This window comes from Anser anser (genome assembly GCF_964211835.1).
Source record: "Anser anser genome assembly, chromosome: 1".
NCBI lineage: Eukaryota > Metazoa > Chordata > Aves > Anseriformes > Anatidae > Anser > Anser anser.
The window spans coordinates 69,018,992-69,034,651 of record NC_139720.1 but is presented as its reverse complement, the minus strand read 5'-3'; the positions used below and the strand labels follow the sequence as shown (position 1 = coordinate 69,034,651).

At 39.4% G+C, this 15,660-nt stretch overlaps 1 protein-coding gene across 4 annotated transcripts in view; it reads right to left on the bottom strand.

Moving 5' to 3' along the window:
* The window catches only part of PIK3C2G (phosphatidylinositol-4-phosphate 3-kinase catalytic subunit type 2 gamma), a 323,563-nt gene that overhangs the window by 202,430 nt on the left and 105,473 nt on the right, over window positions 1–15,660 (bottom strand). For 2 of the 4 annotated variants that reach the window (XM_083808727.1, XM_083808726.1), the window contains exons 2-4: window positions 13,689–13,808; window positions 12,054–12,194; window positions 4,769–5,518 (exon numbers count right to left, since the gene is read on the bottom strand). In XM_083808727.1, coding sequence (XP_083664853.1) covers window positions 4,769–5,419 — 651 coding nt within the window. In that variant the 5' untranslated portion in view covers window positions 5,420–5,518; window positions 12,054–12,194; window positions 13,689–13,808. Of the gene's footprint in view, window positions 1–4,768; window positions 5,519–8,439; window positions 9,293–11,066; window positions 11,178–12,053; window positions 12,195–13,688; window positions 13,809–15,660 lie in introns of those variants that run through there. The other 2 variants (XM_083808728.1, XM_083808725.1) reach the window with 2 other exon arrangements.

Here is a 15,660-nt window from a genome sequence, read left to right as displayed (position 1 = left end):
TAATGATTTTTTTTTTTCCTCCTTGAAGTAAATAAAGATTTCCAAGGTTTCCAAAATTCAACTAGTGTCAGAACACAGATGATTAAATGCAAAAGATATATTCTTAGGTTACAATGAGAAGAGACAAAACAAAGCTTATGCTGATGTGAATTTTAATTCTTTTTCTTTCTTTCTGCCCTTCATGGAAGCTCGGGATTCCTTCAAGCTCTATAAACGTTTCAGGTAGGTCCCCAAGAAAGACAGGAAGCTAGTATATTCTTTCTGAAGATGAAAAATCCCCTGATGCTTTCCCTGAAGTTGGTCTGAGCTGCTTTTTTTGGGTAGAAGTATCCCCTTTTGTGTTTGCTGTACTACCCTTCCATCAGAACATAACCTCCAGGAGAGAATGTGTAATACTGCTACATCTGCACGCCCTTCCTACTGTTGTACATACAGACATATGGACTCAAGGCTCAACAAAGACATCAACTTTTAAACCCCTTCAGAAAGAGAAGCAACTAATGCCACAGCACAGAAGTAGAAACAGATACAGTGAAAGATGTATTTTCTCATTTTAATAACATCAGTAAATTATACAAAATTATGTGGTTATTATTAATTTATATAACCTTAAATCCCCCCCCCCCCCCCTTTTTTTTTTCCTTCTGGACAAAGAAGTGCAATACACCTGAAAAAGTGCTGGGAAAAATTTAATTACAGTTAAAAATGGGATGAGTATAAAATATGAAAGACCTGTTGGGAGCTGACTGGTGAGGAGACCACAACTACAGAACTGAATGCTCAGAAGTTACAAACCCTTAATAGGTGCTGTCAGTCTTGAAAATATTAGATACAATGAGTCCCATTAACCACATTAACCATCCTGACCCTCTCCTGCAGGAGGCAGAAGTGAGAACAGAAGCTCTCTGCCTCTCTGCACCTTTGCTGGCAGCATTTCTGAGTGAATCCTAAAGGCAAGCATATCCTGTGTTGACTAGCAGTAGTCTACACAGAGGGGATTAATATACCATTGCTAACTAACTCCATTCAGTTCTGGGGGCAAAGGTATATACAGACACATAATTCTGTATTGGGTTTATGTGGCAAGGTTTTGGTAGCAGGGGGGCTGCAGGGGTAGCCTCTGTGAGCAGAGCCCAGAAGCTGCCCCATGTCAGATCAGAGCCAGCTCCAGTTGGTTCCAAAAGGTCCCGCTGCTGGCCAGAGACAGGGAGAGATGCTGGTTGGGCCTCTGGGAGAGCAGATTTAAGAAAGGGAAAAACAAACAAACAAACAACAACAAAAAAACAACTGCATAGCAGCACCTGGGAGAAAGGAGCTTGTTTTGCCTGTGACAGTAATTGGTGAGCGATCTTCCCTGTCTTTATTTCAACTCCTGAACCCTTTTTCATTGTAGTTTCTCCCCCTCTGCCTTCGAGGAGGGAGACTGAGAGAGCAGTTGTAGTAGAGTTTAGCTAACCATCAGTGTGAAACCTGTACAAGTTACAACTGACGAATCATGTGGGTGAGGTAAAAGAAATTTATTTTTGTCATTTCTGTTTTCAGTGTCCAGAAACTTTAATTTCTTCCCATTGCATATAAAGGGATCATATTAATTACATGATCATTTTATTTTTCCATAGGACCCTGGTCTCCACTCAATGCAGAGATCTGAAAGTGTACAGTGAACAAGACAGGTAATTGCAGATGAAGAGAACTGATGATAATAGGGATAAAGTAACAGAGTGCATCCCTGGATAACTGGGATCTTACCTTTCACCCATCCATAGATTTCTAACATCATGCTAGTCAAGTCACCTGAACCATCCTTCCTAAACATGAACACTAATTGTGCGTGTGCTCCTCATTTCTGAAGTCCCCAAACTGAAATTGTGAAGTTTGGTCTGATGATTGGACTTCTATGAAATGAGCATTGCTAGTTATCCTGTAAACATTAGATACTAAATAACTTAAATGGAGTGGCCAAATCTACTGGGTACTTTCAAGGTTGTCTTTTTTGCTTTCTTTCTAATATGGAGAAGATAAAATCTCTTCTCACGGAGAATATATAAAAACAATTTCTTCGGTGTTTTTGAACATCTTGACTTGGTGGTGACAGGGCCACAGAAAATTGATGATGGCTTTATTACATAGGACATATTTCAAATAACAAGCATAAACAAACAAACAAACAAACACCTAGGGCCATACAACTGCATCCAAGAGCTAAGGGTCAGATTAATAGTAAAATTTCAGTAGTATGAATATTTCAGCTTGTGCACTTATGACCTATCTCAATATTAAGCTCCATGTTTCAGCATCCTTTCCATTTCAGGTCCATCCTCAGCCCTAGTTCTCAAATCCTATTACTCAAATGCATCATTCACATGTCCTGGACTTCACAAATCCAAACTGTACTTATTCACTTTCTGTGAATGAGTTGTGGTGCTCCACTTTGCCAGCCATTCTGACAGTCTTACTCAGCATTTACCCTATTCCTCCGCACCCATTCTTATCCTCTCCAAAGTTGCCAGAGCAGTAGCAATGGTTTACCTCTTCCCAGACTTTTTTACACTTTCCTCTCTCATTTTTTTTTTTCATCTACTTTCTCTTCTTACCATCTCAAGGTTCAGTTGCCAGCCCCTTGCCTTGGCTCTCTTTCTGTCCTGATATGGTTGCCTCTCTCTGTAAGAATTCCTGTGGCCACACTGATTTTTCTGCTACAAATCAATTCTCTCCTCTTTCCCATTTCTTCCTCTTCTAGCTAAACAGCTCAAACACTTCCCTGACTTAATCAAATCCTCCCACACGTTCAATTGTAGTCGCCCTTGACTCACTTCTCTCTCTCCTCTTCCCTCCCCTATAATTCTCTCCTACTCCTTCAGAAGTATTTGTGCCTGTTCTTATATGCCTGATTCCTCTAGCGACTCTTCATCCCATACCACAATTTAATCTCTTCCTGCTTGTTTGAATCCCACTATTTTCTACTTTTCTCCTGAGAAGTCTTGTTGTTCTTTTCATCATGATGTCAAGTATGCTTCGGTTTTCCTATTGTAAATAGAAAACAAACGAACAACAACAAAAAAAAGCCCTTTGTCTCTCCATCCATAACCCCCTATTCCTGCTTCCTGTATTCATCACTGAACTCCAAAATGTGGTGTCTAGGATTAATGTTAAGAGTTTCTGTCCTCAGATACTCCCCCTCCCCGCCTCCCCCAACACACACACACACTACACTCCCCATCTCTCTAGAACTACATATGTTTACATCTGTAGTTCTCCCTATTCACAGAAAGAGAAACAAGTCAATCTAATGTCTCTTCCCCTTTGCTTTATGATACTGTGATCACTGGGAGTTAAAAGCAAAAGGTGAGCCTAACTGTCTTTTAATATTCATGGTGCTAATGTATCCTGTAGGCTATTTCAGGATTCCTATAATGATTCAGAATGCTAACAAGGACTAGGGGAAAGGGAGGATTTATCATTTTCTTTTTCCTTCTCTATGTCAGGATTTTGAAAGAAGGAAAATGAGGAGAGATACAACATCAGAGAGTCATGGGAGTCCCAGAAGACATCATTATTAAAAACAGCAGAGCCACAAATAGAGCTATGAACACCTGATAAAAGGAGGAAAAAAAAAAAGAATTTGCTTCAGAAATACAGGTAAAGGCTGAGTGTCACAGGGACCAGCTTCCACTGTTATAGTAGATGTATATTATTTTGGAAAAGAGTTATACACACACATATAAGCGTATGCAGCACATGGTGAAGGCAGGACATGTTTTGTCTCATCTCTCAGGATCAGGATAGATCAGTCAAACTAGACAGACAATCTGGCTCAACAGAAAAACACATTCATCAAAATATATTGTTATTTTGAATTTCAGGTTTCATATCAGGTTATACAGATTTTTTCTCTCTTTCAAACACATCTTACTTCACTTTTCTGTACTCATCCCTCTGTGGTAGTTTTATGGCTCAATGAGCCAAATAATTCTAATGGTGCAAAAGCAGATTACAGATTATATTTTGAAATACTGGTGAATTCTAGACCATAATCTAGATTCTCTTCTGGTGTAAAATGGCAAGTTTCCATTAGAATTAGTGGAGATACTTCATTTTATACTAGGTGAGGAACTGGCCCTATTACTTTAAAATGAAATGAAGTCTGTTTTTAATAGGTAGATTGCAGAAATGTGTTGACACTTAGTATAAATCGGGTAAAACATAAAACAGGTAGGACACAGATTCTGCCAGTATAAAATTCTCATTAGCTAGACAGAGTAGGTGCCTTCCCTTTAGAAGTTATTTTTAATTGTCTGCTGGGTTCTTCTCTGATATTAGAATCAAAGGAAGAGGATGCTCAGATTTTTTCATGCTGCATAAAAATCTCTTAAATAATCATGTACTGTTTGTTTGAGGGCATCCTCCTTGTAAACACTGTGGGAAATTCTGACTGCCAAGAAATCAAAAGTTACACAATTATTAGAAAATACACCTGAGACTTCCCTGCATCTCTATTTTAGGAAGTAGTGAAGACCAAATTAGAACTGAATAAGAAGTCTCACACTTACCTTTGGCCAGCTGAATTGTAAGACAGATGACAAAAGCTCTCTACAGGACTAAAAGCTTTTTCTTCCCTCAAAGCATAAATTGTTTTGTTTTTCACCAGGTGTTAAAATGAAGTGCTTCTAATACATGCTGCATCAGTACGAGTGAATATGCAAAGTGCAAGGACACAGGCAATAAGGGTCAAGAACTTTAAACACTTAATATCAGAATATTTACATACCTCTCTGTCATGTCCAGAGCTGCTGGGCCAAGTAGGTCCTATGCTGTATCTTCTGGAAGTGTTGATTAAATAACCCCCCACATTTCTGCTTTCATCTCTCACTTGTGCAAATGGATAGTTGTCTAAGAAAACAGGACGTTGAGCATCTACATCATCAAAACCTATCTGAAAATATGTGTTGCCTCTCTCCACATTTGAATCAAACACATTTGGGACAGTGGTTACACTATTCCCTCTGCAGATTTCTCTCCCTTGACTATAAGGGTAGGAATCCACCAGAGAGAAGTTTCTGTCATCAGACAGTAAAGAAGACTTGAAACCAATCGCTGGTGACACTGTGCCTTGTTGCCAATGAGATACTGGATTTGCAGGGTGAACTTCACCATAAGCAACTGGAGGCTGACCACAGAACTGCTTCTCTGGCACATTCAGACCAAAGTTGTCTGATGTGAAAAAAAGTTCTTCATGATGATGTGAATGTGATGAACCATAAAAAAAAAATTCGTTGCTGACTTCATCAACTATTCGATCAAATCCTAGGTGGATGTCTCCATTAGAATCAGAATGGTACACTGGATAAGGTGTTTGGTCCCCAGTGTGTCCTTCATGAAATTCATCATGTAAGAAAGGAACCCTTCCAAAATATGCCATAGCTGATTTTTATCTTCAGTCTTGTTAATCCTCAAGGAACTTTTACAATATTTCCAGGGTCAAAAGAGTATTGTTCATAACTGGAGCTATATACCCCCACTGAAATAAAGCACAGAATAAAAGTTAAACCAAAAAAAACCCACCAAACTTCATCTGTTATAAAAAAAGCTGTATACCTGCATATATATATATATATATATATATTACATAGAGGTTTCTCCAAAGAGTGTGAAGATTTTCTTCATCCAGAGCATGAGTACTCTTTTTCTTGATCCTCATTTCCAGGTACCCTTAAAATTAATTTAATTTTTTTATTTCCTGGTCTCATAAATAATATCAACAGGATGCCTGGAACAACTGATCTAAAATACCAATTCTGACAAATATTAAAGAAAACATCCGTTGTTTTATACTTGTATATCACACCATAGGCCGGAATCTAAAACAAGAGGGTAGGAAATATTCATATTAATGGCCACTTTAATGGCAGTTTCATTCACATACTTCTCTCTTTTTGTGAATCTACAATTTCTTCATATTCTAACACTTTTTATCCTGGTGTAATCAGGTGACAGAGGTTTAGCAAGTGAAAGAACAAGTGTAAAATATAGAAGACTTGGATCTCCAACTAATATTCCAAATACTACACCTCAAAAGCTTGCATATGGCATATATAAATGAAAAAAAAATCAAATATAAATAAACCAATCTTTTTTTTTTTTTTCCTCAAAACAAATACATCTGAAAATCCTGAGGTTATATTTTTGTTACTAAATTAACAGGCCAGGAAATAAGTTTTCTTCAGTAGTTCATCATTCACACTGTTATCAGCAAACTTCCTGATCTGATTTTGGGATGTGCCAACTAGTCCTATGGTTCAGATTAGCAGCATGTACTGGAGACTTTTTTTTTAGGAAGAGAGTTTAATTCTAAAACCCAAATTATTCTGTGCTACTTGCCCTTAAGGATACGGCCTGTTTTATTTACTGATACAGAAGTAGCTTAAAACACAAATGGCATGGAATAACAATACCACATAAAGTACACAGTTGTGCTGAGTACTTTATCACACAAAAGAAATGGAAACATCTGATTTAATAATTCAATAAAAAATATATTCCCTAGCAGTAAAAAAACACTACCAAGATGAAAAGTGCACTCAGATATTGTTAAAGCTTAGCACCACAAATTGCTTTTCCAATATGTCCCCAAGATCTATACTATATTAACTTAGATAATACTGCCTAGTAATGAAAACCTGTATTACAGCAGAAGGTATTCATCACAACTTTATTTATTTTTGTTTTATTTGAAGTCAAACTCTAGGTGGCATAGGTTCCTGTCACCTACAGTCAGGAACGAAAAGAGAAATGAAAAGTTAAATAGGCTGAAATGAGATCTCCAAGTTAGAGGTTGAACGACTCTTTCAAGCACTGAGCTTAGTGATTCCATGTGTTGTGTAGCTTGGTTTGCTTTGCTCTAACTGTGCTGGGGGGAAAAAATACATATTTATTTACGAAGTTTCACTAAGCCAGAAAACCAAAATGACCACACTGAATAGGGATCTACACCATGGACTTCAATTACCAGCCTAGTCCCTGCCATTTCCGTCACAGTGAATCATGAATTACACTTTTAGATTCAGATGACTTTTTTTTTTTTCCCAGAAATATTTTAATAAGCACAGAAGTAACAATTGCCCTCTTTTGCAACTTCTTCTCTTCTTCACCTTTCTATAGCAGTTGAATAAAAGAAAGATAACAAGAAAGAGAAGATGCATCCATGAAATCACAGATTCACAATGACCTCTCCCTCCAGTCCTACATTCCTTAATAAAGTTTGGCTACCTGTAACACTGTAATAGAGGCACAGAAAATACAATGCTTTTCAGTCCCATTTAAATGTTTCTAAAATATTTTCTTGACATTTCATACAAATTCCATTTATAATAATACATAAATAGCTAATAGCTAACCCTGCTTCTTACACCACTACAGCTCTTATGTATAGTATCCCAGTATTTAGCTGTTTCTGAGACAGCTAAATAAACACACATCACACCTCCATCTATCTGTGTACGACTGCTTATTTCCTGTACTCTCCATACTGTTCAGAAGTACTGCTTTCTTAGCCATCTTTAAATGCAGGCAAGTTAGATATAGTGCTAGAAGGGCCATCTGCATTGTCTGCTGCCCTGTTCTTTTCAGTGGGCAGAGGGGCCATGAGAAATTAGGAGTCTGCACTACACATCAGGCTTCCTCTTCCAGCCCTGACCACTGCAAACGGAGGACCTCAGGGAGCAGACACATACAGCACTGTTTGTAGAACCATGTCTACTTTATATGGACACACATTTAAAGCTAACCATTTAGACTGTAAACTCAGCATGTCATGCTGTAAATCTCAGTGGTTTAAGTCTCACCTGCTCTTTGGTTTAGTAAGATTAGGCTCTGAACTTAGACCAACTCCTAATCCTTTTCAAAGCAACACCCAAGTTCAAGAAAGGGTTTGTAATTTTGCCAGCCACTCACTATTACTGTATCCAAATCATGCAAAACGTGTTGACAACAATGGATTTTCAGAAATCACCAATGAAGCAAAATTTATAATGTGAGTTTTGTTGTTGTTTTAAAGTTTACTTTTTAAGGTTTCTGAATTCACATTTTGGAGATTTTCACTATTTTTCCATGCAATTATGAAGACTTCCTTTTCTTTTCAAATGACAGCCCATGCTTTCACATAATTGTATGGTTCTGGTATCTGGGGCTTTAAGGGAAAATCCCCCAAAATTCTGTAAAGTAGTCACTACAAACCAAGGGAGCAGACAGCATTACACAATGCTCCCGACATTGCAGCTGCTGGCTAAGCACGCAAAAATGCTTCCCTTATTTCAGCATGCACATGCATACTAGCATAAAAGCTTTGTGCGCTGTAGGCTCAATTTTCTCTTTTCATCGGATCCCAGAAGTGCAATACTGGGCTAGTGCTAAGCAGTAAGAATATATGTTGCAACCTCTTACCTGAAACACACAATTTGTTAGAAGGATATAGTCTCCTATTTCTTCCTGTTCACAGACACATTCAGATGACCTACGTGCTTTCAACACGAAGGGGGTGTAACTTAGTCGTCAGAAGCTTCCCTTCCTGTGTAACCGGTTTACTAAGGTGATGATTCTTTCCCACCTCTTCCTTCAGGGAAATTTCAAACAGCAGTAACAATAAAAAGGAAACACCTTATCTGTTGTCTCTCATTATCTGAGAATCCTACTCACCCCCCACCCCCCCCTTTAAATATGGTGGTAGATGATCTCACACTTAAAGTACAAGTATCAAACATGCTTAAAATAACCAGACAGCTTAAAATAACAAGACAACTTCATGGGAAAGGCTTGGAAAGATTTGACTCAGAATGACTTCTGCATTACAACAGGATTCAGAAATTTTACTCTACTCCATCTTCATGCAGCTTCTATTTGCCACTGGTGGTGAGTGCTCTGAAATGAGCGCTTTGCTCACAGGAGAAAGGGAAGGTACAAATACTGTCTGGCAGAGAGGTCCTCCGCATTTGGCTCCTCACTCTGAGAGCTGGGACAGTCTAAAGGGGAAGACCCTTAAGGTGGGATATTGGCCGCAGACTGATGAAACCTTTGTCCCTCTAAATAGGGCCTGAAGTAAAAATACAGCACTGGTCATGAACATATTCCTAGACCTCAGGGAGCCCAGGACCCTTCACCACTAAAAGAAGCAGCAGAGGCTGCTCCAGGCACAACATGGAGGGAGTTCCCTCAGGGACGATCTGCCTCAAAGTTTCGTACTTTTCCTTAAAAAGGTATAAATTGCCACACTGAGGCGGCTATTCAAAACTGACAAAAAATCCCAATCCTAATCTACTCTAAGGTTGTTACAAGCAGGAAAATATCCTCAAAAATGGTGAGGTGGTCAGTGTAAATGTGACTATTTCAGTTATAAAAGGCTGTACGGCAAGACTGAACAGATTAGGATAAAGCACTGAAAGTTAATAATTAATTATAGATATCTTATATCTGATAAACTGAATGAAGTAATAATTTGATAAAGCGTTCTTGGGAAAACTCTGCCCTTCAAAGTACCACAAAAGCTGTCAGTGATGTCATTGTGATTTAAAAGCAGTTAGCCAAGGACAAAACTTATTTCAGTTGGTGAAAGGTGATGTTTTTCTTCTCATATATTCTGCAACCCTTAAAAAATGTCACAATAGTTTGCGCCACAAACTATTTGGTGGCATTTATACTGCACTGTAGTTGTTACCAGTGATTACTTTGAAGCGATCCTGAGAGACAGCATCACACCAATTTTAGGAGCTGCTATTTCAGAGTTTATGGCAGTGTGACTGTGTGATGTTGCTTCATCTCACAGTGACTGGATGTAGTAAAAGGAGGAGGGTAGAGAAAACAGAGGAAATATGCATGGGAAGAGCTCATATTCCCAAGCAAACACAGAAGGCTATATGTGTAATATGAACTGGGACATGTCCTCCTCTCCCCATGGTGATTTCCACAAGAAAGTTATGAAGATTTTCCTTGGGAAAGCCTGAACATTTTTGCAATTATTTATTTTCTGTTTCCCATCAAAGTAGTAGGCAGAAAACTGCTGAGTCACTTTTCTACCCTGATTTCCTCCTAGAACTCTGAAGAATTATCTTCCCCCCCACCCAACCCCCCCTTTAGCTGGCCTGTGGGATATCATCTCCAGAGACAAAAAAAACTGGAGACTCCCTGGGACACTGCCTTTTCTTCTGTTAGATACTCTTGCTGCTCCACCAACTGGCAGTAGCCTACAGCTCACTAAAATTAAAGATGAATCATATGTTGATTTAGCCATGTATAAACTCATGTGTATGACCTAGGTCTGACAAAAAGCTGCAGGTAAAGAGCTGGCAAAATAATTACTCTTACATACCCCCAGATGCATCTTCAGTAGGCTGTTGTTCAGCCTTGCTTCACACAGTTTGAAGCTTTCACAAATCACACCCTTGCGTTTGAAGCCTTGAGGCTTCGACTATAGCAGGTTTCTGAGGGGAATACAGCAAAGTGTTTCAGCAGTCTGTGGGGACAGAAACCTGGCTAAACATCGAGCCAGTACGGAGGCTGTTCCATTTCGTAACAGATCCAACCTCCCGTGTTACTGTTCTCCAGTGCCACCTACTGTCATTTTCCCGAAACTGTGAAGCAAGGAACAGAGATCACCGTGTCAGGCACAGCAGCAATTAAGCTTTATGTCTGGCTGCAGGGAATGTCATCATGTCTATCATTATCACTGACAAATATGGCCCCTGTCGGAAGTCTGCCCTTTATGAGGAAGATTCATGGTTGTTGATACCCTGCTTGCAGATGGTGTGATACTACTTCTCTTAGATCAGTGCTCCAAAGCACTGCTGCACGAAGGCGATGACAAGGTATCAGCAAAGCTATACACACAAAATAGGGTTTTTCCATATGCTGGTGAAAACAACAACAAAAAAAAGTGAACAATGTCAGGATTTATTTAAACCGCGGATGAACAAGAATTCTGGTAACAAAAAAGATGTGGTTAATACCTGGTTTGCTGCATTACAGACCTGTATTTCCTTCTCACTTACAAGGTTCACAGAGCATGGACTGTACCTTACCTGTTTAGTAAAACCCAGCATGGTAGATTCTTCTGGGCAAGGAAAATACAAGTTGGAACAAACACCACATAGTGGTTGAGTCATTATGACATGATTCATCTGTGAAGAAGACTTTTGTTGTAAAGGGCAAAAAGGACTTTTCAATTCTGAAAACACTCCTCACTCTCGTTTATTCACATAGAATAAGTCAAGGGAAATGACAGGGAGAGAATAAGAGAGGGGGGGAAGCAAAGTTTCACTTTTCTATGAGAAATACATAGAATATATTATATTCTATATAGAAAACATTTACAAGCTCTGCTGACACCTACACATAATATACAAAGTTACTGAGTTACCAACACCTTCCTGAGCTTTGAAATACCCTGTAGCGAAAATCCTACCCCTACAGTCTGTACTAACCAACTAGAAAGCTAGCCATGACTAAATGTAGACTACATATTTTAATCTCTCTTTTTATTTGAACATCTTTGTACTTTGATCCTGTAAAAGGAACAACACGGTTTACTGGAGTTGTTTCTGAGAGCAACAACGACTCCAGCTTCAAAAATCAAATTGCTGAGAAAATTGAGTGCTAAAATGGAGAACAGTCACATCACATCCATCTTAAAAGATAGTTAAAATAAGACATTTATGCAGATTTTTATATATGTGTATATATATAAAAATACATATGAGATATGTAATACATAGGCATGTATTTATATATACATGCATACATGTGTAGATACTGTATATGTGCTTACATATACATATATTAGGCTTTTATATATAGACATAAACGTATTATATATATATATATAAAGTCTAATAAACACTAAGTGGCCCAAGAAAGGAGCTTAAATGCTTCAGAAAAGGAGAACTAAAGCCACACATTTCAGGTGAAAGAGACAAACTTTCCAAAGCTAAAGTGCTTTAAGAGTGCCTAAACCCAAAGCTCTTTTTCATACTGCTCTTTAAATTTGTGTTTTCTTCCATATCTCTTACCTCCTGTGATTTTGCTGCTGCTGTTCTATTCACCTTCCCAATCCAGTGTGCCTGTTCAATGGCTTTCTGTGAAATTCAGCTTTGACATTGCAATGCATTCAACAGGGTTTGTTGACCTCCAGAAATTGTTCATATCATACACTGTACAAATATAAAAACATAGTATTGTGTTACTAGCACACTGTTAAGACAAGCTCCCTATGTACTTCAGCAGCTTTTCCTAAGGAAAATTTAGCAAGCTGGTTCATCACCATTTTTAAGACCCCTTCCCATTGCAGCCATGGGGAGCAACTCTAGAGGATTTCTGGAAAAGAAACAGGGTACAGAACAGCCCCAAAGTAAAGAACTCAGCCACTCTGGTGAACCTGAGCCAAGGTGACTTTGTTACTGTAGCTTGGCAGAATTGATCCCATGCTGCCTCAGGGAACTGTTAGTATTATCACCTTGAGGAGAACCAGAATTAAGTATGGCTTTAAATTCAGCTCCAAAGTGTCTGCAAAATAGGGAAAGGGCAATGGTAATAAAGACCCACTTGTATACCTTGCACTCATGAGCATGACGCCAAAAGTACTTTCAGGTCAACCGATAAAATTATAAAATCTTATATTATAAACCCTTACATACTATACTACAGGCTAATACATAACTGTAAACCTAGTATAACAGCTGACTGTTATATGCTCTATTGTCTTTATCAAAGAAAAGATGTAATAGTTTAAACACAAAGTACAGACATCTAAGGTCAAAACAATAGTTTACTTGCACAGTATTAACACTGTCTTGATTTGCATTTCTGAGAGGATGCTTTTCTTACATTTGCTATAACGTGTATATTACAGTACTACAATATCTTTAAAAATACAGTATTTCTGAATTTTCCCTGAACTTCTTGCACAAAGGTAGCTTCTTGCGTCTTTCTTTCTACTTTAATTTTATAGTCATACTTGCTGACACTATGACTGAAACACTTGCTTTGAAAAAACAAAACAAAACAAAACAAAATGTCTTTTACAAAAAATTAGTTAGTGGTGTATATATAATTTTTAAACCAACTGAACAGCATTCCTTATAGGCAATTCAGGATATAAAGCATCTGCTTAGATAGCTAATTTGGCTGCATACTTAGGTTGCATATGCATGCCAGCAAAGCATTCGTTATTGTTTTCATTAAAACTTTACCTGCAGCATGAAAAACAACAATAATTTACTTGTTTCCTTATAAATAATGCAAAGGGACTGCTTATCTGCAATAATATATATTTCTGCAAACTGCTATATGAAATTAAGCTCGCAGCACCCCTCCACCACAGCTGGACAGGCCCTTAAATTAGTGGCTGGCAAAGAGATGCTCTCAGTGCTGAAAATCCAGCTTTATGTATCTATCAGAGCAAAGTACTTTCTCCATCAGCGCTGCCTGTACAGATTATTCTTACAGTAGCAATTGTTCTCTGCTGTGTCAGATCCTGTGCTAGCCTGTTCATGGTTTTGCTAATGATGTTTCTGTATTTATGAATAAGAGGACCTGTATAATGGAACAGATCAGGTGTGTCCACTGGGGCTGAGTAGTAAATTCACACCACAGCAGTTCTGCAGCTCTAAATATGCACCTTACTCGATGACACCACAGGTACATACCTCATTGCAGCAGTCATGACTTAGGTTTGTGTCCTATCTGGCACTATTTTGGGTGGCTGATCCAACCCCTATTATTCCAGTTGCTCTGTCTCTGTCTTCCTTTCCAGTACAGGAACAAATCTGCTGAGACAGGAGTCAGGAGTGAGTAGCACGGTGCTTCACATCACAGGTGAGCTACTACATGTGTTCAGTTAGAGGGGAGCTGCAAGGCCCCACTGTGGAGGGCAGAAGAGGAAAGCTCTGCTGGGCTATGGGTACCTCAGGGGAAAACAGAAGAATAGGAGCTAGTATCCCTAGTGCTACCTTTCACAACAGCCTCTAGAGATGGCTGGTGTCTTTCAGAGACAGGTTCCCAGCTCACAATGAAATTAGTTAGTCTGGCAAGCACTAGGTTAGGAAAGGAAGAGAGAGAAAAGCAAGAGAGAGGTCTTCTCAGTTCCACCCATCCAACAACCTATGAAAATCCTTTATTCAAAGAGTTTAATAGTCCTTACATTGGCAACAATTTCCTAGTACTTTTGGATGAGAAGGCAGTGTAGGGGAAACTACTATAAAAGAAACAGGTAGTATCATCCATCATCGCCTTGGCCTACAAGACAGCTAAAACCACCATGCACTGATGACACAAAGGCAGACAGGAAGGTAGATACTTTCCACCACAGTTGCTGGGGAAAGTGAAAACCCAGGAAGTGATGAGGTTTGGTATAGTCCCTGCACTAAACACTGAGTCACCCCTGCCCCAACAGGTTATGCCTTGCTGTCCTGGTTCCAGTTAGGACAGAGCTAATTTTCCCTCATAGTAGCTGGTAGGGTGCTATGTTTTGGATTAGGATGAGAAGAGCGCTGATAACATGCTGATGTTTTAATTGTTGCAGAGCAGTGCTTACACCAGGCCAAGGACTTTTCAGCTTCTCGCTCTGTCCTGCCAGCGAGCAGGCTAGGGGTGCAGCAGGAGCTGGGAGGGGACAGACCCAGGACAGCTGACCCAAACTGGCCAAAGGGGTATTCCATACCATCTGACGTCATGCTAAACAATATATAGGGGTGGCTGGCCGGGGTGGGGGGGCCGGCTGCTTGGGGATAGGCTGGGCATCGGTCAGCGGGTGGTGAGCAATTGCATTGTGCATCACTTGTTTTCTTACACATTATTATTGTTAATACTATTATCATTATCACTATTATTATTATTATTGTTATTATTATATTCCTGCCTTAATAAACTGTCTTTATCTCAACTCACCGGCTTCACTTTCCCGTTTCTCTCCCCCATCCCAGAGAGGGAGGGGGGAGGGTGAGAGAACGGCTGTGTGGTGTTTAGCTGCCAGCCGGGTTAAACCACAACACTTGCTCACTTCACTCTCCTTTAGGGTTCATTTTCAAAATCAGAAACCTCCATTTAGAAGAAATTTTAGACTGAAGGCAGTGACCCTGTTACAAAATGATGCATCACAAACAGAAAAACTGTCTCCCCTACTTCCCAAGGAAGAGCTAAATTTACCAGATGAATCTGATTCTAAGCATGGGAACACCAGACTGCTCCTACCTGTTCTGGTAGCATCAGCATGGGAGCTCTGCTGATGCAAAACTCTGAGCTAGGATACCTGACTGGAAGCCTGCAATGTTCAGGTCAAACACAAGCCTGGGGTATGCCTAAAAGCAAATGAATACAGAACTCGCTATCAATTAGGTTTTCATTAAGGGTTGGGTGTTTTCTGGAGGAGGACAGGAGAGGGAGAGTCTCAGAATGTCTAGCAGACCAAGTCAGTCTTACAGCCTGAGAGCTTAATAAAGAATAACAAGTAAATATGAATACACCTGATGCTCAGGTGTCACCTCAGAAGGCTGCATCACAGGCCTCCAGGACACGGTCTAAAATAAGGTATCACGTTGTACCACATAACACACCCTTCCTTCGAGGCCTAGCCTCGCAGCATGTTACAGTCAACAGCCATGAAAAAAGCTTGATACTGGA